At 50.7% G+C, this 27436-nt stretch overlaps 1 protein-coding gene across 1 annotated transcript in view; it reads right to left on the bottom strand.

Annotated features, from left to right (window-relative positions):
- Nucleotides 1-27436, bottom strand: part of ADAMTS10 (ADAM metallopeptidase with thrombospondin type 1 motif 10) — a 932646-nt gene that overhangs the window by 68825 nt on the left and 836385 nt on the right. The window contains exons 17-20 of the mRNA XM_069649542.1: nucleotides 25260-25383; nucleotides 16314-16394; nucleotides 8971-9137; nucleotides 5858-5984 (exon numbers count right to left, since the gene is read on the bottom strand). Coding sequence (XP_069505643.1) covers nucleotides 5858-5984; nucleotides 8971-9137; nucleotides 16314-16394; nucleotides 25260-25383 — 499 coding nt within the window. The remainder of the gene's footprint in view (nucleotides 1-5857; nucleotides 5985-8970; nucleotides 9138-16313; nucleotides 16395-25259; nucleotides 25384-27436) is intronic.

The raw sequence follows: 27436 nt of genomic DNA, 5'->3' as shown, positions 1-27436 counted from the left end.
CCAGACAGAGAACCTCTTCCATTTATGACTGTAACACTTGAGAGTTGAGGACGCCCTGGCCTTTGCAAGAACCTCTCTGCAATCAGCCGGGATATCGTACCCTCCAAATTCTAGTGCTGCAGGAGCCAGGCCTGCAAGTTCAGCGACTGTGGGTCGTGATGGAGAATGGCACCTCCTTCTCTGGAGAGAAGATCCGCATCCGCCGGCAGCTTGACTGGTGGGGACGTTGACAAGTCCAGAAGGTCCGGGAACCAGAACTGCCTCGGCCACGCCGGTGCGACGGGGATCATCCTGCACCTGGACTTCTTGAGCTGGTTGATGAGGCTGAGCAGCAACGGCAACGGAGGGAACGCGTATAGAAACAGGCCGTCCCAAGGGAACGAGAAAGCATTGCCCATGCTCCTCGGCTGTGGGAACCTGCTGCGAACCTCTGGCACTTGGAGTTCGTCGCCGTCGCAAACAGGTCGATCTGGGGTTTGCCCCATCATTGGAAGAGTTGATCCACTTGATTCTGGCGCAGTTCGCCCTCGTGGCACGAGCGCAGCTCCCTGCTGAGTGAGTCGGCGATGGTGTTTTTTATTCCTGCCAGGTGGAAGGGAACCAGAAACATCCCCTGGGCGATGGCCCAGTGCCATAGATCCTGGGCCTCCTTGGATAGGGCTGGGGATCGGGTGCCTCCTTGCTTCAGTATATAGAACATTGTGGTGGTGTGGTCGGTGAAGATCCTCACCACTTTGCCCTTGAGGGACGGAAGGAACGTCTTGAGAGCCCAGAACACTGCTCGGAGCTCCAGAATGTTGATGTGGAGAGACCTCTCCTCCGGGAGCCAAAGGCCTCTTGCGTGGAGGTCTCCAGTGTGGGCCCCCCAACCCTCCAAAGAGGAGTCTGTTGTCACCGTCTCCTGAAACGCCAGGATTTGAAATTCCGTGCCTGTCGTGAGGTGAGCACGGATGCCCCACCATAAGATCGCCCGACGGAACTCCTCGTGGAGAGGGATCCTGTCCTCGAAACAGCCCCTCGCCTGAAGCCAGCGGGCGTCGAGGAGCTCCTGTAGCGGACGCATCCGAAGTCTGCAAAGGGGTACAAGATAGATGCATGAGGACATCATCCCGAGGAGGGACTTGATGGACCTCACCCTGGCCACGTCCGTGGCTAGCAGGCGCCGCACCTTGCCCAGGATGGTCTTGGTCCTCTCCTCTGAAGGGGAGGCCAATTGCCCCACTGTATCGAGCTTCGCTCCCAGAAACAGTGCTATCTGCGATGGGACCAGGTTGGATTTGGGGTACTTGATGGCGAACCCCAGCTCCGTGAGCAACCGGACGGTCTTCGCTGTGTGTTCGACGGCGAGTTCCCTTGTCCTTGCCCGGATTAGCCAGTCGTCCAGGTAGGGGTAAACGTGGATCCCCTGCAGGCGCAGCCGTGCCGCCACTGGTGCCGGGCACTTGTTGAAAACCCTGGGTGTCGACTTTAATCCGAACGGTAGGGCTCTGAATTGGTAGTAGCGTCCCTGAACCACGAACCTGAGGAACTTCCTGTCCCTTTTTAGAATCGGGATGTGGAAGTAAGCATCCTCCAGGTCCAAAGACGACATGAAGTCGCCTTCCTCCAGCTGTCCCAGCACATGCTGGAGGGTGACCATCCTGAATTTCTGCGCCTTGATGTACTTGTTTAAGCGACGCAGGTCCAGGATGGGGCGCCAACCGCCTGGCTTCTTCCTGACAAGGAAGTGCCTTGAGTACACTCCAGAGCCCCGGAGCCTTCTGAGGACGAGCTCGATGGCACCTTTCTTGAGCATCGCCCTTACCTCCAACAGCAGTTGAGGGATGTGATTTTCCTTCCTGGCCACGGGAGGAATGCGAGGGCACTTCTTTTGGAATTCCAGCGAGTGCCCGTTGGCCAGGGTGTCTAACACCCAACGGTCGGTGGAGATGGACTCCCACACGCTGACGAACTTCGTCAGCCGGCCTCCCACCGGGGTGCTTCGGTGGGGGCCCGACAACACGGTCGGGTCAGTCTTGCTTGGAGGCGGCCTTGCCGCCTTGGCCTCCTTGGCGACGACGGCAGGATCCCCCTTGCTTGCCGCGACCTCTGTAGGCCTCCTGGGAAGAGGAGCGGGCCACCTGGCAGTAAGTGGTGGAGCCACCGCTGAACCTTTGGAGGCACCCTGGCTGCCTCCGGAGCTCCGAAAAGGCCGTCGCTGTTGAAGCACCCCTAGGGCCCGGGCCGTCTCTGAGTCGGTCTTGATGGCCTGTAGAGACTGGTCCACCGCCTTACCAAAGAGGTTGTTGCAGTCGAACGGCATGTCCAACACTCTGGTCTGGACGTCCTGGCGAAAGTCTGTCGCCTTGAGCCATCCTCGTTGTCGGAGGCAAACTCCGTTGCCCAGTTGGTAAAATCCGGTATCGGCAATATCCGTTGCCACCGTTATGGCGTGATCCGACGCCACCTCACCTTCCTGCAGAATTTCTAGGGCCTCTGCCCTCTTGTCGTCAGGTAGGAAGTCTAGCAGGGGAGCTATCGTGAACCAGAGCTCCATGTCGTAGCGGGCCCCGATCGCGAAGGCATTGGCCGCTTCAATCGTCGTCGCCGCCGCCTACGAGATGACTCGTCGTCCCATGGAGTCCAACTTATTGCCCTCGCTGTCCGGCGGGGAAGTGGAAGTTGAAGCCGCTGCACCCGCTGCCTTCTTCTTAGCCGCTGCCGAGACGACAGAGTCCGGCGTGGGCTGGGCCCTAAGGCACAAGGAGGCGGCATCGGGGACTCGGTACTTCTTCTCGTACCTGTCCCTCTTGGCGGGTGCCGTGGAAGGGTTCTTGAGGACAGCAAGCCCCTCGTTCCAGACGCCGTCAAGCAAAGGCACCGCGAGGACCATCTTCCTCTTGGCCTCTCGTCGTTGGTACAGAAACCCTTCCTTTTTTTGTTCTTCAGGGCGGAGCTGGAAGAGCTTGGATGCCCTGGTTATCATGGCGTGGAAAGAGCCAATTTCGTCGGCTGGAGAAGCCCGCGGGGGAGGGTGATGACGGGATGTCCGCTGTGTCATCACCACTGTCATAGTCCGTCCCCGTTGCCGTATCCTCGCTAGGGTCCGGCGAGGACGAGGGGTCCACAGGTCTCGCAGGCACAAAGGGCAGAGCGGGGTGAACTCTCCTCCGCTTGTTCGGTGGGCTTCCCAACGGGCCTGGTTCCGGATCCTCCTTCGGGGTCTCGTGGTAATCTCGTCCTTATCTCGGTACATAAGGATTGGATTGCCAACAAAATGGCTGCCGAGCTATCCTGGGGCTCGGGTAATGGCTGCGACGGATGGGATGGCCATTCCACTGGGCCCTCTACGTCGCCATCATCGCTATCCTCGATCACGTCAGCAGGGGCCTCCCCCTGGGATCGAACCCTATCGAACCTCTCATTGAGGCCTATGAACCTCTCCTTGAGGCCTATGCTCTCGTTGAGGCCTATGGACCTCCCGTTGAGGCCCTTCTCGTTTTCTACCAGCTCCTCCTCAGAGGCTGATTCCGAGTCTGTAATGGCCACGGGCCCCCCCCCTCTTTTTCCGCCGGGGGCTTCACGGGGGTCTTAACGATGGGCTGGAAAGAGGATTCCCTCCGCGGTGGCAGGGTTACTCTGGGCCCAGAGGCCGTTTCCACTGGCGTAGTCTCATCCGGCTTCGCCAGGGTCGCAGCGACCACTTCGGCAGAGGCCTTTGCCGGATGGATCAAAGCCCTCACCACCTTAGGTGCATCCTGGGCCTTCGCCTTGGGAGGAGGGTCAGCACCTCGCTCCCCCTTCGAGAGCGACCGGGTCCGCTCCAGCGGCTTACCCGGGTTCTCAGACTTCCTCTTCCCCGAACCAGAGCGCTGGCTCGTGGTCGAACGTGCTGGGGAAGTAGCGCCCTGCCTGGCAGCCGAAGAGCCCGACCTTTCGGCGCTCCCGGTGTCCGTGGACTCACGGTGCTTGGTCTTCTGATGGGCCCCCGTCGCCAGGGTGCCCACGCAGGACTTAGAAGCCCGCTCAGACTTTTTCTACGCCTTCTCACCTGCTGTGCCCTTCTCTAGCCAGGCGGCGAGGCGGGAACGACGATCTTGTTTGGTCCGTTCCGAAAGGTTCTTGCAGAACGCACAGTCCTTCTCCTTGTGCGACTTGTCCTCATGAAGACAGCAGAGACAACGCGAGTGCTCGTCCTCCTTGAAAACGTTCTGCAATCCGCATCCAGGGCAGCACCTGAACAGCTTGGATCTGGGCGTCGAGCTTCCCTTATCCTGGGCCATGTCCGTTGAGGTAGGCCACAGATCTTCCGGAATCCTCCAAGAAGTGTAAACTCGAGGAAAACTTCACCCTTTAGTGGCGTAGAAGAATTCCGAAACAGTTACCCGTTGTCGGAAGTAGAAACGGTGGAGCTTGAGGCTCGAATAAACCTGAAAAAGCGTGAAAAGGCAGCAAAAAAAACTCGAGAGCTAAACACGAGGACTCCCAACACTTGAGCGTGCAGTAAAAATCTGAGGATGGCTGTCAGAGGTGGGGCTTAGGGAGAGGGCAGTCATTGACTGGGGGCAGTATGACCCAGAGATCAGTGATTGGTTACTACTAAGAAAGACAGATCAGAAAAGAAACTGATACTGATTTTTTCTTTACCGAGGATTCCCAGCCTGACGAGGGGGAATATTCATGAGCATGTGAATCCATGCCAGACCCCATGCTGGAGAATATAGGTCCCATTAGACCAAGTTAAGAAATGTAGGTCCCATTAGAACAGGTTAGGGAATTAGGTCCCATTAGAGCAAGTTAGGGAATGTAGGCCCCATTAGACCAAGTTAGGGAATGTAGGACCGTTTAGGCCCAGTTAGGGAATGTAGGACCGTTTAGGCCCAGTTAGGGAATGTAGAACTCATTAGACCAAGTTAGGGAATGTAGGTCCCATTACACCCAGTTAGGGAATGTAGGCCCCATTAGACTAAGTTAGGTAATGTAGACCCCATTACACCAAGTTAGGGAATGTAGGTCCGATTAGGGCCAGCTAGGGAATGTAGACCCCATTAGACCAAGTTATGGAATGTAGGTTCCATTACACCCAGTTAGGCAATGTAGGTCCCATTATACCGAGTTAGGGAATGTAGGCCTCATTAGACAAAGTTGGGGATGTAAAACCCATTAAACCAAATTAGGGAGTGTAGGTCTCATTAGACAAAGTTGGGGATATAAAACCCATTAGACCAAATGAGAGAATGTAGGTCCATTAGACAAAGTTAAGAAATGTAGGTCCCATTAGAGCCAGTTAGGTAATGTAGGCCTCATTAGAGCAAGTTTATCAGGTATATCAATGTTAGGGAATGGAGGAGTACTTTGCTTGAGTGTGCAACAGCACACCTATTGCTCAGCACACCATGAGAGAGTGCCGTCTAACCAGCCGCTCTTCATTGTGCTGGACAGTCATTGATTGCACCAACCCTCATCGTAGCCCTCACCTTTCACACTCCCAACGGCTGGACAAAGTGTGCTAGAACTACAGACCGCACAACTTTAACCACAGCTGCATTTTCTCCACATCCCACTTACCCCCTAGACCTCTACTGCCCATTCCCCCCTCCCCAGCCCCACAAGTCACTTGGCACCACACTTTGTCCTGGGACAGGGAAGCCCTCCCTGCAGCAAAATCAACCCATGAAAATCAGTGCAGAAAAAACGCAGCGGTAGAGGCAAGCGAAGGAGAAGTGGAAGTGGCAGCGTAAATATGCTGCGTCTTCTCCAATCAGGAGGAAATAGGATGTGGCCACATAGGACATCTTTGGTGTGTTGCCCCGACCTGCACGTCCTACAGTTCCATATGTTAGCCTTTTAGTGGGCATCTGGTGGAAACACTTCTCACCTCCCGCGCAGATCGCAGAACATTTTGTCCAAGGTGTAGGGTGCCAAGAGTAGCCACTCAGAGTTTTCCGGGTGATAGGCGCATTGAACTTGTATCGTATTCCTTGCAGCTCTTCCCGCATGAGAACCTGGCATGAAACAAAACAAAGTCAGTGCTACATATCTAAACACGCATTCAGTTTCACCTGACGACTATCAATACCCATATAGGGATTTCGTCAAACCTTCCCTACTATGGCCAACCAACAGCAGTCACCAATCTCACCACTTCTTTCCAGTGTACACTGCATGGTTTCTTACTAGCGCTCTTGATGGCGGTTGTCACAACCTCCAACTCTAAATCCAGTGAGGTCTCCACAGAGCACACAATCAACATAAGCAATGGCAGTCAACACTGCAACCCTCCCCATCCCCCCAAATCACCACCGTTTCGATCATTTTTTCCAGGTTTCGGTTGCTCTTTTCTGGTGCCATAAAGCAAGGCACAATCCAGGAAAAAGCCAAGCGTGCACTGGCGCCGCTCCCACAACCATTTGGTGGTATTACTTTTCACAGTGGCCAAAACGCAAGGTTGACATAAGTATTTGGGCAACGCCATTTTGCCTCTAAAGTTGGATCGACTGTGACCCTCAGAATTAGGATGCTTCTCGCTTTCCTGCTCAATGGAAAGTGGAGCGGTTAAAGTGCATTGAGGGTAATGGGACTGACTGGAAGGCATAAGGAGTGGGTATAGGAAGAGGAAGCGCGTCCAGAATACAAACCAGAGTGGCTTTTTAATGATAAATGACTTTAAAAACGTGTCTTTTGCAGTGCGTTTTGCCGATAGAGCAGAAATAGGACTGTCCACCTCCGTCACTTGAGTGCCTAATGGAACTGCAGCATGACCATAACCAAGGATCCAGGTTTCATGGTATTTATTTTTTCAACGTTTCTGTCTGTATTTATCCATATTTATTTTTTAGTAACTTTATCAGTATTATCCATATTTATATGTGCTCTGTAAATTTAAATAATTTGGGACTAGCGCTTTTCCATGTTTATTTAAATAACACATGAAACTCTTTGATGCCTGTAATGGGAGGCTCAGAGGGATGGGTTATTGCACTTCAATCCAGGATCCATTTTCACCCTAAAGTCAAACAGCTGCTCCTTCTGCTGATGTGTTATATATCACTGTAAGCATTAAAAGAGAAAACAATCACTTCGTTTAGCCTCTGCATTGTGTTACTTTGCACAGCCATTCTTCAGCATGTAAGGCATAGTTGACAACTTGAAAAGCAAATCAAGGCACATGAATTTCTGCATATTACAAATAAATACTGAAAGTGATTTCTGTTTTTATGTGTAAAGATCAGTGAAAATGGAAAAGTGAGCGCCGTAACCATACCTCCTACAGCCAAGTTAGGCGGAGTACTCTGTCTGCATCGTCTGGCATGTCATTATGGACCCCTTAAAGTAACATTTCCCGATTTCTGTTACCAGGAGAAGTCTCCCATTTTTGGAGCATCTAGCACACCCTGGCAATTCTGGTGGATTTATCATGAGAGGCAAGTATTCTGCTGCGGTAAATTAATCCATATTTGGCAGGTAAGTAGAGGAATGTAGAGTATAATCATTTTTTATTTTATTGGGACATTCCCATTTTATGTTCCTATATTTGTCGTTATTCTTAATGTCTTTGATAGGTGTTTAATATGCACCTTATATATGGACATGTGTGTTCTATGTTCTGGTCGGCACTAGGCACTGGTGCTGTGCTTGTAGCCTCCTCCTGCCATTCCACCCCATTTTAAGAGCTCTATTATCAAGACAACCATTCACACATTCTTTTTGCAATGCAACTTGTCAGCTAATTCACTTTTTGTACCTTTTTGCGCCTGCATACCTTCTGTCCCAGTGAAGCCTAACCGCATGAGCCCCGCGACGAGAGCCAAGCCGAAGAAAGGTTATGGCGCTGAGGTTTCTGTTACAGAAATCCAGCAATGGCTCATCACTCTGGAGATTTCCCTCTTGCAGTCTTGCTTAATCCTTCTCCAAGTGGCTGGGTTCACCCACAGAAGAGGACTATCAAGTATCAGGACGGGGAAGTGTTGTGCAGCGTAGTTATTTATCAACTTAATTGCAGTACAGTAACCCAACTGGGAATATTTTATGTATAAATATTTTTGATTTGATATTATCAAAGGTATTTACTGCTGGGATTGTAAGAATTGAAAAAAAAACACTTGACACTCAATTTATCTTTGCGGATTGTCAACTAGCATTACATAACACAGCCATTTGAACAAAATAATAAAACTATGGTTGTGCAGAGAAGCAATATAATGGTTTTATGGGGATGGTCCTATTTAAATGTACGGAAGTGTGTGGACAGTTTATTGTGGGGGGACATGTAAAGATGTCCCTATTAATGCAATATGTACCGAATAACATAGATTCAGAGATATGTATGAAAGCATGACCAAATCACATAGATTCAGAGTGTCCCGAATTTGCCAGTTGAAAATGTGGAAACATTAAGCTACACTACTGTATATTACCACTCCCTTTTTCTGTCTGTAATTTTAGGTATATCAGGTGAAGCGAGGCCACCATTTTTGGCAGAAGCGCGTAAGAGGAACCAACTTTACATTACATTACATCTGTGCAAAATGATAGATGTGTTGCTGCACGAAACATAAGAAAACAGCTTGTCAGATCATGGGATCCTGTTTCGGGACCATGGGATCAGTGACAGGATAGGCGTAATCTACTGTGCTCACCAGGCCCTGGCCTAGAAGTGGGAAACTGTAGGTTTGGTTACTGTACTGTATATACCAAAATGATAAATGAAAGTACAACATTAACAAGTCCGCCATTTAGATATAAGGTTATTATGCAGAGATCAGACATTCACGCTGGAGAATAGCAGAGTCAGAGAACATATGTCTGTGTTTGTGAAGTGTCTCAAGACTGGAGAGAAGCTGTGGGCCAAATGCACAAAGGTGCTTTGCCCTGGTAGATTACTATTTAAAGCCCCCCCTCTCTGACATGTCAATTAGCTGTTGGTGGATCCTGTGATGAGCACAATAATGCAGGGCCACTGATCCCATGGCAATATGATGAAACTGTTACCATGACAATCAGAGTGATGTTCGTTGGGCCCAAGGCTTCTAGGGACTCCGGTTCATCTGGCGATCGACGGTAATGGAAAGTTGTCCCGGCTACATCAAACCTCCTCGGCGGGTCGATGGAGAGCTTGCCATTAATGAAGTACTCCTCTCCGTTTTCACCTTTCAGCGCTGGAGAGAAGAGAAAGGGTACATCATATACCTTGGGCAAAGCTTCGGCTGACTCTGCTCGTGGAAACCTACTGCGAGACTGCAAAATATCCTTCCAGCCCACCACGCCAACCACCTAAACACAATGCACCTGAACACAAAACACACACATGACTCCTGGGCCATAGCATCTGAGCCATGCTACGAGGCCATCCGCAGTGGTCTATCCTGCGTACTCGGTGTACATGATAGATGATGGTGTAACCATGTGGGGAGAACAGAGTGCTGAGTTTCTGAAGTGACCCTATGATTCCTCTATTAAAGTCCCTGTGGCATATGAGGAACTGAATGTGAACTTGGCAACTCTGGCCAAGACACCTCTTGACACTATACACTAGAACATCAGCTTTAAATTTCACAGCAGAGAAAGAGTAAACAGCCCGCAAGCTGCAAACACGGCCTCTGCTAGAGTCACACTTTAACTTCTCTTCATTTATTGCACGGTGGCTTAATAGTATGTGTCATCGCACCTGTGAGGCAAAAAGAACAGTGAAGGCAGCAGCAAAGGCACATCAAGTGGACCAGGACTTAACTCATACAAAACTCACACCATTGGGATACCTTCTGACAAATGGTCAAGAAGGAACAAGTTACTTACCTGTAACTGTTGTTCTCCAGCATGGGTCTGGCATGGATTCACATGCTCATGAATATTCCCCGTCGTCAGGCTGGGAATCCTCGGTAAAGAAAAAACCAGTATCAGTTTCGTTTCTGATCTGTCTTTCGTAGTAATAACCAATCACTGGTCTCTGCGTCATACTGACCACAGCCAATGCCTGCCCTCTACCTAAGCACCGCCTCTGGCAGCCATCTTCAGATTTGGAAGCACGTGAAGTGGCAGTATGACCAAGTGAAGAGCCGCAGAGGGGTAGGCGGGAGGGTTCGCATGTGAATCCATGCCAGACCCCTGCTGGAGAACAACAGTTACAGGTAAGTAACTTGTTCCTTCTCCAGCATGGGGTCTGGCATGGATTCACATGCTCATGAATAAAGAATACATAGCAGTACACACATGCACAACCACGGGAGGTGGCAAAGGCTCAACATTAAGCATTACATCAAACTCAACATTAAGCATCTTACCTCCTCACCAGGCTCACCTCAGGCGAACAGGTTGCGCAGCACTGCTTGGCCGACCCTGGACTCCTCCCTGGAATCCCGATCGACGCAGTAGAATTTCGTGAAGGTGTGCGTCGACCTCCACGTAGCAGCCCTGCATATGTCCAGCAGGGGCACACCAGAAAGGAACGCCGTGGTAGCTGCGATCGCTCTGGTGGAATGGGCTCTCGGACGGCCAGGCAGCGGTCAGTTTGCCAACCGATGACAGTACATGATACAGCCGGAGAGCCATCTGGAAATGGAAGCCTTCGAGAGAGCCTTCCCCTGATTGACAGGTCCAAAGTTCACAAAGAGTTGTGACGTCTTCCGAAAACACTTTGTGCGGTCCACGTAGAACTTCAGCGCTCTAGCCACATCCAGCGAGTGCAAAGTCCTCTCAGCCGGCGACGAAGGCGACGGGAAGAACACAGGCAACACCAAGGGTTCGTTGAGATGGAAGTCCGACGGTACCTTGGGCATGAAGGAGGGGTGCGTCCTGAGCACTACCCTCGTGTCGTGAAAAGTCAAGTACGGGGCCTTGCAGGAAAGGGCCTGGATCTCTCCCACCCGTCGTGCGGAGGTGATGGCCACAAGAAACGCTGTTTTCCACGACAGAAACTTCAACGGGGCTGAGTGCAGAGGCTCGAACGGAGGTCCCATGAGCTTGGTCAGCACCACGTTGAGCTCCCACGCCGGGGCCGGAGCCTTCACCGGCGGGAACGATCTGAACAGTCCCTTCATGAACTCTTTCACCAGACGATGAGACCACAAGGACGTCCGGCCCGTGGTTCTGGTGTATCGGGAGATCGCAGCGAGATGAATCTTGATGGACGCGTGTGCCAGTCCAGCTTTGGCCAGCAGGTACGGCAGTACCTGGGGAGCCGTAATCCGTAGAGGGTTAATCTTCTGTGCGTGGCACCAGACAGAGAACCTCTTCCATTTGTGTCCGTAGCATTTAAGAGTCGAGGACGCCCTGGCCTTTGCAAGAACCTCTCTGCAGTCGGCCGGTATGTCGTATCCTCCAAACTCTAGTCCTGCAGGAGCCAGGCCTGCAAGTTCAGCGATTTTGGGTCGTGGTGGAGGATGGCGCCTCCTTCCCTGGAGAGTAGATCCGCGTCCACCGGCAGCTTGATTGGCGGGGACGCTGACAAGTCCAGAAGGTCCGGGAACCATATCTGCCTCGGCCACGCAGGTGCGATGAGGATCATCCTGCACCGTGACCTCTTGAGCTGGTTGACGAGCCGGATTAGCAGTGGCAAAGGAGGGAACGCGTAGAGGAACAGGCCCTCCCAGGGGAACGAGAAAGCATCGCCCATGCTCCTCGCCTGGGGAAACCTGCTGGCGAACCTCCGGCACTTGGAGTTCGTCGCCGTCGCGAACACGTCGATCTGGGGTGTGCCCCACCGTCGGAAGAGGCGATCCACTAGATCCTGCCGTAGTTCCCACTCGTGGCACGAGCGCAGCTCCCTGCTGAGTGAGTCGGCGATGGTGTTTTTTATCCCTGCCAGATGAAACGGCACCAGAAACATCCTTTGGGCGACGGCCCAATGCCACAGGTCCTGCGCCTCCTTGGACAGTGCTGGGGACCTGGTTCCGCTCTGTTTCCTGATGTAAAACATGGTGGTGGTGTTGTCGGTGAAGATCCTCACCACCTTGCCCTAGAGGGACGGAAGGAAGGACCTGAGGGCCCAGAACACTGCACGGAGCTCCAGGACGTTGATATGGAGGGACTTCTCCATCGGGAGCCAAAGGCCTCTCGCGTGCAGATTTTCGGTGTGCGCTCCCCACCCTTCCAGGGAGGCATCCGTGGTCACTGTCTCCTGGTGGTCTGGGGTCTGGAAGTCCATGCCCGCCGTCAGATGCGCGCGGGTGCCCCATCACCGGACCGCTCGGCGGAAACTCTCGTCGAGTGTGATCCTCTCCTCGAAGCCGCCCGTCGTTTGGATCCAGCGCGCGTCCAGGAACTCCTGCAACGGGCGCATCCGGAGCCTGCACATGGGAATGAGGTAGATGCAAGAAGACATCATTCCGAGGAGGGACTTGATGGACCTCACCTTGGCCGTGTCGGAAACCAACATCCGCTGTACCTTGCCCAGGATGGACCTGGTCCTTTCCTCCGACGGGGAGGCCAGAAGGGACACTGTGTCGAGCTTCGCTCCCAGAAACAGTGCGTTTTGCGCGGGTACCAGGTGGGACTTGGCGTAGTTCACGGAGAATCCCAGGCCCGTGAGAAGTTGGACGGTCCTTGCCGTGTGCTCCACGGCGAGCTCCCTCGTCTTGGCTCGGATGAGCCAGTCTTCCAGGTAGGGGTAGACGTGGATCCCCTCGCGGCGCAGCTGCGCCGCCACCGGTGCAAGGCACTTGGTGAATACCCTGGGTGCCGACCGTAGTCCGAAGGGGAGGGCTTTGAACTGGTAGTGACGCCCTTGGACCACAAACCTGAGGAATTTTCGGTGCCCCTTTAGGATGGGAATATGGAAGTAGGCATCCTCCAAATCCAACGACGACAGGAAGTCTCCTTCCTCCAGCTGACCCAGGACGTGCTGGAGGGTGACCATCCGGAACTTCTGCGCCTTGATGAACTTGTTCAGACGTCGCAGGTCTAGGATGGGGCGCCATCCTCCCGTCTTCTTCTTCACGAGGAAGTATCTCGAGTAAACTCCGGAGCCCCGAAGCCTCTTTGGGACGAGTTTGATGGCGCCCTTCCTGAGCATCGCCTTTACCTCCAGGAGAAGCTGAGGGACGTGAAGCTCTTTCCTGGCCACGGGGGGGACGCGCGGGCACCTTCTTTGAAACTTGAGCGCGTGGCCCCGGGCAAAGGCGTCCAGCACCCAACGGTCGGTGGAGATGGACTCCCACACGCTGACGAAGCTCACCAGCCGGCCTCCCACCGGGGTGCTTCGGTGGGGGCCCGACCCCACGGCCGGTTCAATCCTGTTTCGACGAGGCTTTGCCGCCTTGACCTCCTTGGCGACGACGGCGGGGTCCGCCAGACTTCCCTCGTCCTCTGTAGGCCTCCTGAGACGACGAGCAGGCCGCTTGACGGTAGGTGGAGAAACCGCCGCCGGAACCTTTGGAGGTGCCCTTGCCTCCGCTGCTCCGAAAGGGCGTCCGTCGTTGCTGCAGAACCCCAAGGGCCCGGGCCGTCTCAGTGTCTGCTTTAATGGCCTGAAGGGAATCGTCCACTGTTTTCCCAAACAGGTTGTTCCCATCGAACGGCATGTCCAGGACTCTGGTCTGTACGTCTTGACGGAAGTCCGTAGCCTTGAGCCATCCACGCCGCCTAAGGCACACGCCGTTGCCCAACTGGCGAAACCCAGTGTCGGCGATGTCCGTCGCAAAAGTGATGGCGTGGTCCGAAGCCACCTCACCTTCCTGTAGGATCTCCAGGGCATCCGCCCTCTTGTCGTCCGGTAGGAAGTCCAGCAGGGGAGCCAGTTTGTACCATAGCTCCCTGTCGTAGCGGGCCACGATAGCCAAGGCGTTGGCCGCTTTAATCGTCGTCGCTGCAGACGAGATGACCCTGCGTCCCATAGCGTCCAATTTCTTTCCCTCGCCGTCCGGTGGGGAAGTCGATGTGGAGGCCGCACCCCCCCCGCTTTCTTCCTGGCCCAGTCGGCACCCTCGACGATGTCGTCGTCACCTGCGTCGGGATCCATCCCGACGGGCCGGTCTTCATCCACGCCAAGGCCGTGGCTTAAGACCTCGATCAGCTCTTCCTCCGAGGTTGAAGCCAAATCTACGACGACGCCCTGCCCCTCTTTTTCTTCCCCGCCGGGGATTTCACAGGGGTCCTATCGATGGGCACAAAAGAGGACTCCCTCCGAGGTGGCAGGGAGACTCTGAGCCCTGAGATCGCCACCACTGGTGTAGCCTCCACAGGCTGAGCCAGGGCCGCCGCGACAGTATCGATAGAGGGCTTGGCCGGATGGATTAAGGCCTTCACCACCTTAGGTGCGCTCACCGCCTTATCCTTGAGGGGGGGGACACTGCCTCGCTCCCCCTCCGATGGGGCCTTCGAGCTCGACCGGGGCCTCTCCAGGAGCTTCGCCGGGTGCTCGCCCTTCCTCTTACCTGACCCAGAGCGTTGGCTCGTGGCTGAAGGTGCCGGGGAGGGTGCGCCCTGCCTGGCGCCCGTAGAGCCCGACCGTTCGGCGCTCCCGGTGCCAGCGGACTCGCGGTGCTTGGCCTTGTGTTGGACCCCCGTCGCCGGGGCGTCCTCAAAGGTCTTAGAAGACCGCTCGGATTTCTTCCTCTTCTTCTCGCCTGACGGGCTCTTCCCTTCCAGCCAGTTGGCGAGGCGTTGATGGCGGTCCTTCATGGTCCGCTCCGACATATTGCCGCAAAACGCACAGTCCTTCTCCACGTGCGTCTTGTCCTCATGTAAGCAGTAGAGACAAAAGGAGTGTTCGTCCTCCTTAAAGACGTTCTGCAGCTGGCATCCAGGGCAGACCCTGAACAGCTTTCCGGGCGTCGAGCTTCCCTTCTCCTGGGCCATGTCCGGGCCTGAGAAGCTTCTGGAGTCCTCCAAAAACGTAGCTCGACGAAATCTTCACCCTTGAGGGGCGCAGACGAATCCGACACGGGTCCCCGTTGATCGGATGGAGAGTCGGTGGAGCTTGAGGCTCTTTTGACCGAAAAAACCGAAGTTTTTGAGAAAAAACGTGAAAAAATAGCACTAACGCTCGAGAGCAATAGCACGAGGATCCCAACACATGAACGTGCGGTAAAAATCTGAAGATGGCTGCCAGAGGCGGTGCTTAGGTAGAGGGCAGTCATTGGCTGTGGTCAGTATGACGCAGAGACCAGTGATTGGTTATTACTACGAAAGACAGATCAGAAACGAAACTGATACTGGTTTTTTCTTTACCGAGGATTCCAAGCCTGACGACGGGGAATATTCATGAGCATGTGAATCCATGCCAGACCCCATGCTGGAGAACAGGGTTGTCCAACTACAGGCCTTGAGGGTCGGAGCCATGCTGTGTTTTCAGAACACCCCTCATTAATATGCATGAGATACATTTGAATGCAGTTATTCTAAATACATGCAAATCTTTCCTCATGGATATTAATGAGGGATATCCTGAAAACCCGTCAGGATTCTGGCCCTCGAGGCACCGAGTTGGACAATTCAGGTCTGGAACAAACAATGTTGTAACTTATTTTCTAAAATGCTACATCCCTGATGTGGTACTGCCACATACGAAAGCTGATTGAAATTACTAATTTTAATATACAGAATATTAGGCAAGGATACCAGATGACCTCATTTTCCCAGGAGCACCGCAGTGCCGTTTTGGATTTTCTTTTTATTGTACTATTTGATTAAATTGGAATGACCAAGACTGCAACAAATACAAATAATTGATGGAATGAATTGGTCGTGAAATGAAAGCTCATGACTGGAGTAGATCTCCGCCGCGACATGGTGTCAGCTGGAATACTTAAGGGCTCGATTAATGTAATATTTGCCCAGTTCAAAGTGAATTTGCACTGCCGACACAAACCCTGATTCATGGAACCGTGCAAAGTGTATTTTTTCAGTGCAATGTCCAGGCAAAGTCAGTGCATAGTCATTTTTGTACAAAATGACTTTGCCCGGACTTTGCCCGACAAAAATACGCTTTGCGTGGTTCCATGAATCAGGGGTTGTGTCGCCATTTCTCCGCGGGTGTACAGGCATTTGTTCTTGCTCCGGCTACCAATACAGGGACTCCAAAGCAATCATTTCTAAATGCTGCTCGCCATGCTCAAAGAGCAGACACCATTTACGTTTTTTTTTAACATTCCAATGCAAAGTGTAATTAAAAGGCTTATTACTGCAATCAAATCTTTTCACATAATACAAATGATAAAAACTGCAAAAAGGGGACCGAATTGTAAGAACACGAAAACGTAGGCGCGCCCTCCATGTAATTGTACTTTTTTTGTTTAAATGAGCCGCACAATATGTTCATAAAATCTCCTTCAAACTCTGGTTTCCCTTCCTCAACCAAGTCCTCTTTCTATTCCAGTCGTAATAGTGACGTCTCTCACCTAGATAGTTTAAAGAGATGTTCAGCTCGCGAATGTCGATATGGACCGACCCCTTGGGAATCCAAACCACTTCCTCGTGACCTGAAACAGAAAGATGCGTTGAGAGTGAAGCGGGGTGATAAAAATAAGCAGACACAGATCATTTCTATTCTTTTTTTATGTTTAATCATTTGTATAGATTATTTCATTCTTATTATAGCTTAACCGCTTTGCTGGCTTGCAGCTCAAATAAATGTGGGAGCTGCGTATTGAGGGGGCACACTACAACCATCAGAACCCATCATTAGAAAAGTAAAACACTGAGACCGGCTTCCATGACTGCATACCCCATCGAGCTAAGCGGGCGAAATGCATAGCTTGAAAAATAAAATTCCGCTGCAGCGCTGCCATCTGGTGGCTCGTCGGAGCATGACACTGTCTGCCATGGCAAAGGTATGGAGCTGTAAGCAGTCGCTCACCAGTAACGGGCACAATGCGGACTTCTCAGCAATGTCAGCAAAGAGTACTCTGAAAAAAGGTGCGAAAATAAAACCAGGCTCGTCTCGGGAAGGAAGCTTATGTGGAGGCGGTTTTTGTAAGTGTACAATGTGCCCCCAGCTAGCAGGAGCGGCCAGCAAGTAAAGGGTAACCCAATTACCCGAGACATGTAGAACTACCACCAGGAAATGCTCATTTATCTAAACTCACAACATTAAAGTTTATTTAGGCCCTAGGTAGGAATGGGCGATGCTACACACTGCTTGAAAACCACCACCATCATACAGACATTTCAATGGGCATTAGAGTATCGCTGGCTGAATGATTGATGGGTTTCACTTGGGGTACGCCATCAAAAACAGGAGCTCTGCACTTTTCGAGACGTTGTTCCATTATTTAGGTGGAACCTTAAGCCCTCGTGCTATTTGGTTTCATTATTACAGGGGAAGTCCCTCATGCACATGTCCCTGAATGGCAGTGGAGTGCCTTACAAAACAACGAAGGTGGCTAACATTCAGCACAGGCCCTGAATGGCAGGGGAGTGCCTTACAAAACAACGAAGGTGGCTAACATTCAGCACAGGCCCTGAATAGCAGGGGAGTGCCTTACCGAACAGCGAAGGTGGCTAACATGCAATATCATGCGCCTAGATGCCTTTGGGCCGGGCGCGCTATATAAATAAAGATATACAAATACACTATGGGCTTGGCCCTGAATGGCAGTGGCGTGCCTTACAAAACAATGAAGGTGGCTAACATTCAGCATGGGCCAGGCCCTGAATGGCAGGGGCGTGCCTTACAAAACAATGAAGATGGGTAACATTCAGCACAGCACCTGAATGGCAGGGTGTGCCTTACAAAACAATGAAGATGGGTAACATTCAGCACAGCACCTGAATGGCAGGGTGTGCCTTACAAAACAATGAAGATGGGTAACATTCAGCACAGGCTCTGAATGGCAGTGGCGTGCCTTACAAAACAATAAAGATGGGTACCATTCAGCACAGGCCCTGAATGGCAGGGGCGTGCCTTACAAAACAACGAAGGTGGCTAACATTCAGCACAGGCCCTGAATAGCAGGGGAGTGCCTTACCGAACAGCGAAGGTGGCTAACATGCAATATCATGCGCCTAGATGCCTTTGGGCCGGGCGCGCTATATAAATAAAGATATACAAATACACTATGGGCTTGGCCCTGAATGGCAGTGGCGTGCCTTACAAAACAATGAAGGTGGCTAACATTCAGCATGGGCCAGGCCCTGAATGGCAGGGGCGTGCCTTACAAAACAATGAAGATGGGTAACATTCAGCACAGCACCTGAATGGCAGGGTGTGCCTTACAAAACAATGAAGATGGGTAACATTCAGCACAGCACCTGAATGGCAGGGTGTGCCTTACAAAACAATGAAGATGGGTAACATTCAGCACAGGCTCTGAATGGCAGTGGCGTGCCTTACAAAACAATAAAGATGGGTACCATTCAGCACAGGCCCTGAATGGCAGGGGCGTGCCTTACAAAACAACGAAGGTGGCTAACATTCAGCACAGGCCCTGAATAGCAGGGGAGTGCCTTACCGAACAGCGAAGGTGGCTAACATGCAATATCATGCGCCTAGATGCCTTTGGGCCGGGCGCGCTATATAAATAAAGATATACAAATACACTATGGGCTTGGCCCTGAATGGCAGTGGCGTGCCTTACAAAACAATGAAGATGGGTAACATTCAGCACAGGCCCTGAATGGCAGGGGCGTGCCTTACAAAACAACGAAGGTGGCTAACATTCAGCACAGGCCCTGAATAGCAGGGGAGTGCCTTACCGAACAGCGAAGGTGGCTAACATGCAATATCATGCGCCTAGATGCCTTTGGGCCGGGCGCGCTATATAAATAAAGATATACAAATACACTATGGGCTTGGCCCTGAATGGCAGTGGCGTGCCTTACAAAACAATGAAGATGGGTAACATTCAGCACAGGCCCTGAATGGCAGGGGCGTGCCTTACAAAACAGCGAAGGTGGCTAACATGCAATATCATGCGCCTAGATGCCTTTGGGCCGGGCGCGCTATATAAATAAAGATATACAAATACACTATGGGCTTGGCCCTGAATGGCAGTGGCGTGCCTTACAAAACAATGAAGATGGGTAACATTCAGCACAGGCCCTGAATGGCAGGGGCGTGCCTTACAAAACAACGAAGGTGGCTAACATTCAGCATGGGCCAGGCCCTGAATGGCAGGGGCGTGCCTTACAAAACAATGAAGGTGGCTAACATTCAGCATGGGCCAGGCCCTGAATGGCAGGGGCGTGCCTTACAAAACAATGAAGATGGGTAACATTCAGCACAGGCCCTGAATGGCAGGGGCGTGCCTTACAAAACAACGAAGGTGGCTAACATTCAGCACAGGCCCTGAATAGCAGGGGAGTGCCTTACCGAACAGCGAAGGTGGCTAACATGCAATATCATGCGCCTAGATGCCTTTGGGCCGGGCGCGCTATATAAATAAAGATATACAAATACACTATGGGCTTGGCCCTGAATGGCAGTGGCGTGCCTTACAAAACAATGAAGGTGGCTAACATTCAGCATGGGCCAGGCCCTGAATGGCAGGGGCGTGCCTTACAAAACAATGAAGGTGGCTAACATTCAGCATGGGCCAGGCCCTGAATGGCAGGGGCGTGCCTTACAAAACAATGAAGGTGGCTAACATTCAGCATGGGCCAGGCCCTGAATGGCAGGGGCGTGCCTTACAAAACAATGAAGATGGGTAACATTCAGCACAGCACCTGAATGGCAGGGGCGTGCCTTACCGAACAGCGATGGTAGATAATTCCCCACATGGCTCTGGCCCTCAATGGCAGTGGAGGGCTTTACACAACAGTGAAGGTGTCTAACATCACACATGGACCTGGCCCTGAATGACTGTAGAGTGCTTTAAAAACAGTGAAGTTGGGTAATATTCAGCATAGGCCTGACCCTGAATGGCAGTGGAGTGCTTTACAAAACAGTGAAGGTGTCATCCCTGACAGAACCTTATGTTGTATTTAAATGGTTGCTATTGGAACATATTTGATAGAGTCCTCTGTTGATTAAGCTACACTTTTTAATTTAGTGTATGTGCCATGCATTTTCTTTATAATGTTTTGTTCATGGTTACATTATGTATCTCTTCTTAGTAAAGTTTGGATTTTCTTGCCTTGTTGTTCTCAACCCCACAATAGCTGTCACCTCTGTGTTTTCGCTTTGTCTTTGTACCTGTGTGGGTGCTCTATGCTTTACAAGACAGCTGAGGCGTGTGTATGTCTATACATCGCCTTGATGATCTCTTTTGATTGTATTCTTTTGTGTTTTTCTAAAATCACTTTGCTCTAAGTAAAAAACAATCTGTCTGTTAATAGCCCATTTGTTGGTCCGATTGTTATCAGTTATTGTTGAATCTTTTTTTCTTTTTCCTCCAACAATTATTGTATGTATTTGCACCATTTTGTCATATGCTTCTGTTTGGGTACATGGAGGACTTACGTCCAGATTCTATAAATGATTACTCACATCCAATGCATGAATTCGACTGAGTATTGCGATACATGTTGTACTTAGCAGTAGGTTCATTTCTTTTGCTAATGTAACATTCAGCATGGGCCTGGGCCTGAATGGCAGTGGAGTGCTTTACCGAACGGTGAATGTGGCCAACACCCAGCCTGCACCTGGCCTTGAATGGCAGTGGAGTGCTTTACCGAACGGTGAATGGGGGCAACACCCAGCATGGACCTGGCCCTGAATGGCAGTGCATTGCTTTACCGAACGGTGAATGGGGGCAACACCCAGCATGGACCTGGCCCTGAATGGCAGTGTATTGCTTTACCGAACGGTGAATGGGGGCAACACCCAGCATGGACCTGGCCCTGAATGGCAGTGGAGTGCTTTACCGAACGGTGAATGGGGCAACACCCAGCATGGACCTGGCCCTGAATGGCAGTGTATTGCTTTACCGAACGGTGAATGTGGCCAACACCCAGCATGGACCTGGCCCTGAATGGCAGTGTATTGCTTTACCGAACGGTGAATGGGGGCAACACCCAGCATGGACCTGGCCCTGAATGGCAGTAGAAAGCTTTACAAAACAGTGTAGGTGGTTAGCAACTAGCATGGACATAGCCCTGAATGGCAGTGGATTGCTTTACCGAACGGTGAATGTGGCCAACACCCAGCATGGACCTGGCCCTGAATGGCAGTGGAGTGCTTTACCGAACGGTGAATGGGGGCAACACCCAGCATGGACCTGGCCCTGAATGGCAGTGTATTGCTTTACCGAACGGTGAATGGGGGCAACACCCAGCATGGACCTGGCCCTGAATGGCAGTGTATTGCTTTACCGAACGGTGAAGGGGGGCAACACCCAGCATGGACCTGGCCCTGAATGGCAGTGTATTGCTTTACCGAACGGTGAATGGGGGCAACACCCAGCATGGACCTGGCCCTGAATGGCAGTGTATTGCTTTACCGAACGGTGAATGGGGGCAACACCCAGCATGGACTTGGCCCTGAATGGCAGTAGAAAGCTTTACAAAACAGTGTAGGTGGTTAGCAACTAGCGTGGACATAGCCCTTAATGGCAGTGGATTGCTTTACATAACACCGAATGTGGGTTACATCCAGAAATGGGCAGATTCTAGATGAATGCTTCTGTTTTTGCAGAGAAAAAGAGGTTTCAGTGATGGAGAGGGGTGCATGCATTGGGAAGGGGCACCTAAGCACTAAGTATGTTGATGCTACGGGCCAATCCACTCCACTGATTTGCTAGAAAGGGAGTAACATAGGTGAGTCCATTTCCTTTCATTTGTTGTTTTTTTTTCCCTCAGTTGAGCTTGGGTGGCATTTTACTAATCTAGATGTTTAATTGTTTATTGTTTTTGGAATTGATGTATGCCATCATTTTATGGCTAAATGCTGATCATCTTTCAGCAAATTCAAAACTTTGCAATAATCCACGCCTTGCACGGGGAAACTCATGAGTTGATGCACTGCAGGTGTACAACTCCCCACTTCCATAGAGGACATGTTTGTTGTGTGGCCGTATTGTAATGTGGCACTGATGTTCTTCTGTTGGCTTTAAAATTGTAGCTTTACTTTATTAATTTATATAGCACTAGGGACAGGCCCGCAGGCATAATAGCGATAACCAGACGAAACGACAAAAAACATAAGCTTAACCAGGTTCCAGCAGCAGAGAGAAGAAAACAGGGGGATCAGTGAACCAAACATTTCTTCAGTCCATGCTTACATTTTGCAAGCTCCGGGCCTGTCTGTAAGTCAGGGGGAAGGGCATTCCAGCTTCTTGGTGCTGCATAAGAAAAAGATCCCTGGATGACACAGTTGAGATTGGCCATGGGTGCATGAAGATGCCCATGGGTGCACGAAGAAAGACCAGATTGCTCGACCTCAGCACTCTGCATGCAGGCAGCCAGGAGAGTCTCCTGGATAAGTAACCAGGGCTAATACCATAAAGGCACTTATGTGTAATACTCAAGAGTCGGAAAGTAATTTTACTGCCATTGGGCAGTCAGTGCAAGGCCCTCATGGCCTCTGACACATGGGGCCTCATTCCAAGTCCAGCGGTAACCGTGCTGGAAAAACCAGCAGGTTGCAGCCGGACCTGGAATGAATAACCGGCTCCGGACTTGCCGGAATTACTGGGGCATTACAGCTCCGGTGATCCGGTAATTCCGGAGCCGGCATTCCGTTACTCCCCATTCCCATGGAGTCCCATAGGACTCATGAGAATGGGGTCCATGGAAACACTGGCACCGTAATTAACGGTGCCAGTGTTTCCATTTCCGTCAGCAGGCGGGTGGCGTTACTCCTGCCAGGTCAGACTTGGCAGGAGTAACGCCACCTGCCTGCAGAACTCGTAGTCTGGGTTTACCACCACCGTTGTTTCCGGACCGGCACACTCTGAATGAGGCCCATGATCTTTTTTTGTGTAGGTCTTCAACAGCCTAACCACATTGTTCTGCACAATCTGTAGTCAAACAAGTTCTCGTTTGGTAAACCCGTGCAAGAGGCTAGCGCAATAATCCAATTTGGCCCCAATTATGGCTCATGCAGTGGTGGCACAGTTATAACGAGTCAAAAAAGGTCTCAGCTGGACGAGCAATTTCAGATAGTAAGATGTGGACTACACAAGGCTACACACATGCGCCCTCATGCTGAGTTCTTGGTCAAGGACTATGCCCAGGGTCTTCACTTCAGGAAGTGTGGCTATGACACAGTCGCCTGAAATGCCTGAAAATCTGGACTTTACTTTTTCAGTCGAGACGCCGTACCAACTATCATGAGCGCCATCTTGGAGTCATTCAGGGCTAGTCCATTATCCGCCATCCAGATGTGAATGAGGGTGAAGAATGCATTGATGACTTCAGTACCCCTGGTGTAACCACCCAAAAAGGGGAGGAGACACTGAGTATCATCGGCATAATTGGTGTAGCATACACCCTCAGCGTCCAGTAAACCATTTAGGAGCCTAGTAAAGATGTTATATAGTCTGGGGGGACAAGCAGGATCCCTGAGGGACTCCGCAAAAGTCACCACAAAATCATTCACCTTGGCGTCACCATAGAAGGCTCTGGTAGCCCGATTTGTCAGGAAAGATCTGACCCAGCTGGCTTGATGCTTGCAAGAAGGAGGCAGAGTGGACACGCCTAGCAAACAGCGTATCATGAACGACCATGTCAAAGGCAACCGAAAGATCTACAAGCGTCAAGAGAGCTGTACCGACCCTCTGCATGGTGGGGGCCCTTTACCCACCAGCAATTAATGAAAGAGGCCTTGCTTATCTAGACTAACATTATATATCTATGGCACAACCACCAGCCAATAAACAGATCCTGAAATTCTCTGGTCCTTTTAAACGGGGCAGCCTCAAGGCTCTCCACATTTCAGAACTGTGATGAGGACTGGGTGATAAACATATGGTGCCTTCTCACCGCCCTGCTGGAAAGCACTGGGAGAGATAAAAGAAATGGATCATGAAGCCTGTTGAGGGCTATTATACGTGTGCTTTCCATTCAAAGGACACACTGGATCACGCCAATCTCTACATAAACCAGGACAGTGGTAATTTGAAGGTGGGGTGCAAGGTGGCTGCCTCTTTTTCGAATATCAGCAGAACATTGAATGTCCTCACAGCCCGTGCCTCGCATGCCAGTGAAAACCAGGACATTTTCTCCACTACAGTGTGCAGCTGAAAGTGCTCCCTAAATGGCTCTGTTGTTGGGGAAACAGGGTTTCCTGGTGTAAGGTACCCCAGGTGCACAGGCTCAATGGTCCAGCCAAGTATGGAGGGGTTTGGAGTTCCCAGCTTTGCATGGCCAATTGGCCATGCAGGTTGGGGTACTGCAGGCCTAAAGGGGGGAAAAGTGTGCAGGGAGTGCTCATGCTCATTCAAGCACTTTAGGCAGGCTTGCAGTGTTATGTTAATGGCAGTCTATCACACACTTCAAGAACAAGAACTTGGGGAGCGGTGCTTGATTGATGTCTACCCCTTCTTCCCGTCTCCAGAATACATGGGGCGGAGCCTTCCGGATCCGCTTGGCAGCAGTGGGAGTTCTGAACTGTGGAGTACTTGAAGCATCAAGCAGGTAAGAAAAAAATCATACATATGCATGCCGGTGGTTGTGAGTCTGTATGTGCACATGTGAATAAGAGTGCAGTGTGTATGTGAATGCATGCATGTGAGTAAATGCAGTGTGAATGTGTATGAATGTGTGTGTGGTCCAGAGGAGGCAGATGATTGCGGGGGCTGTGAAAGAGGTTGGAGTTGGGGATACTGCCATGTGTTGGTGCATCCAGCAGGAACATTTATTCTTGTGGTGTCAAGGTATTATTTGTTACTGCCATTATGGGCAAAGCAAACGTGTGTTCTTACATGGACATACTGGTGGTATATATTAACAAGGCTAGCATGAACATATTTTATTAGGGTGGCATGATTTATTACTGGCTTTATGGGCCAAGAAATCGTGCACGCTCTTACATGGGGTCGTATATTGGCGCAGCCATCATGAACATCTTTTCTGAAGGTTGCATGGTGGCATTATTTATTTCTGGCATTTTGGGCAGAGCAAACGTGTGTACGCTTAGATGGGACTATTGGCCGTACACTGACACAGCCAGCATGAACATATTTTCTTACTTAGGCATTATCATTATGGGCAAAGCAAACATGTTTGTTCGTACATAGGGATACTAGTTATATACTGTGAAGCCTTCCGGAATGTTATTATGCCCTTTGCCATTGCAGCCCTCAGGTCCACCAATGACGTTTTGAAGCTGGCACCCGTTGCAGGGCTATGTAGGTCTAAGCCAGTAGACGTAGGGAGATCTACCTTCCTCAGGTCGGGTTGAGCTACCAATAACACAAAGTTTTTCTGGAATGAGCTGGGTGAACATCTCCTTCCTAACCACTTACCTCCCTCCGGCAGTGATTGGTTGAAGATGCCTTCGATGGTCTCACATGTGCTACCGTCACCCCCGCACACCCGACATTTGTCCTCCTTAGCATCGGAACCCAAAGTGCGATCACAGCCGACATGCTGTGGGCGAAAAAGAGAAAATGTTATTTTGGGATAGAACATGTTAAAGTAAGAGTGTATGCCAATGTTAACTTTTTCTACAAAGAATGTGTTGGAAATTAAAGTAAAATGTGAGGGAGCGTGGGTAGGTCGGAGAGGTGCATAAGCATTGTGGGCAAGGCAACAGTGGGGCTAGTGGAAGAGTCACATGCTGTGCGGTGCCTTCATGTTTGCAATATTAATACTAATAATAATAATAATAATAATAGCACCACCTTTTATATTTCACTTAATGACAGGTTTCTTTCTCTTCTAAGAAGTATAATAGGCTTCATTATTACAGAGTATTCATATCTGTATTCATCAACTGTAAGTGCACAGATATATTCCCACAGCCCCAGCACACTGCATGAAGAAACCTTATGCACTAGAAGGCAATTGTTTACACACTTACACACTCAGCTAGGCTATTAAATGGCCCTTATATGCCATTTATAAATGCTACAAGAATAGAAAGTAAATAAATGAATAAGAAAATACCCTCATCTCGCCAGAACTTCACTGGAAAGCTCCCAATCAGGCAGACAGAGATCTTTTGCATCAATGGGCCAGGAAGCAGTGCATCTACTATTCCAAAAAAGCTTTCTCTGTCTGACTGTCTGGATGTCTTTCATTTCTAGGCCATCCGCAAATACATGATCGCTTTTTCCATGTCTCTACCTGGTGCGGGTTCCCATGGGCCCCCGGCCGGAGTGACCCATGGCAACCACAAGAGGCAAAGCACTTCCGATTCTCATGAAAGCACGAAAAGAGGTACATGACTTTGTCAGCATTGCAAAATTCCCTCGCATTGCTATCTAGTACCAGCTGGCACCTTCTTCAAAACAGTCCTTGAAGCAATGCAAAGCAAGAAAACATGTTTGCCAGTGGAATATTACAAACCACGTTATGAGTTCTCATCAGATGCAGCTTTCACTGAGGCCTGAAGAAAAATGTTCATTACGGGTCTGGGAGTACCCAAATTGCACTGCACACAGGCACCATGTTTAGTTACAAGCATTACATCAACCTTGGAAGGAGGGACTGCTGGTATTTGAACCTGTGCCCTGCAAGTTATTTTAGATTACATATGTCAGAGCGGAGAGGAGAGCTTATCTATCTTGCCAGCAGTAAATGATCAGCCCTCCAGGATTGCAGCGAGCACACAGACCTAGTGGAGGCGGTAGAGCATTGAATATGAGGTGCACACTGAAGCATGAGGTTTTAGGTCTTCAGGTCTCGGTTTGGCATTAAATACGTGCTTCTCTTGTGTTGGTCTCACCTGGGCCTCTGTAAGGGACCCCATGGAGCCACGGAGAAGCATTCAGAGAGGTGCACAGCATGCCATTTAAAAGGCAGGCAAAGAATATTATCACCAGTCAGGAATTTTCAGCCAGGCCCTATTCCCGCACTGCTTAAAAATATGTCCTCAACTCTCTCACTTTGTGTCTTCAGTTCCTAATTGACAGTATCTGTATTTGTGTTTATTGACATTTATATCGCGCTTTCGCCAAAGTGCCTTCACATAAAAGAAAATAAATGGTACATTATTTACAGTTTTACAAAGGTAGCGGGCGCCCCTCTCTCGCAAGAACAGACATGATAACCTGTTCAGTGGTTATTAACCACTTGAGAGTTGGCAGCCACTGCTTTTACTCACTGTGCCTTTCACAGATGGGAAATATCCATTTGCATATCAGTCTTTGTCCTGCCCAGGGGCAGTCCAGCACCGAAATACAATGGCAATTCCAATCTGAACGAGAGTACCACCAGCAACCCCATACACGTGTTTCACCCTTGTTGGGGATCATCAGTGAGGTGAAGCTGATGCCTCTCTAAGCACAGTGAGAGGGAGACCACGTCTGGTTGCCCCCAGGAGACCTAGGGTTACCAATCCCAGGTTCCTTAAAAAATAGTTTTACAAAGGTAGCGGGCGCCCCTCTCTCGCAAGAACAGACATGATAACCTGTTCAGTGGTTATTAACCACTTGAGAGTTCGCAGCCACTGCTTTTACTCACTGTGCCTTTCACAGAT

The sequence above is a fragment of the Ambystoma mexicanum genome, chromosome 1p, assembly GCF_040938575.1.
Source record: "Ambystoma mexicanum isolate Mex_15411 chromosome 1p, UKY_AmexF1_1, whole genome shotgun sequence".
Classification (NCBI taxonomy): Eukaryota; Metazoa; Chordata; class Amphibia; order Caudata; family Ambystomatidae; genus Ambystoma; species Ambystoma mexicanum.
This window is presented reverse-complemented; position numbering and strand designations above follow the sequence as displayed.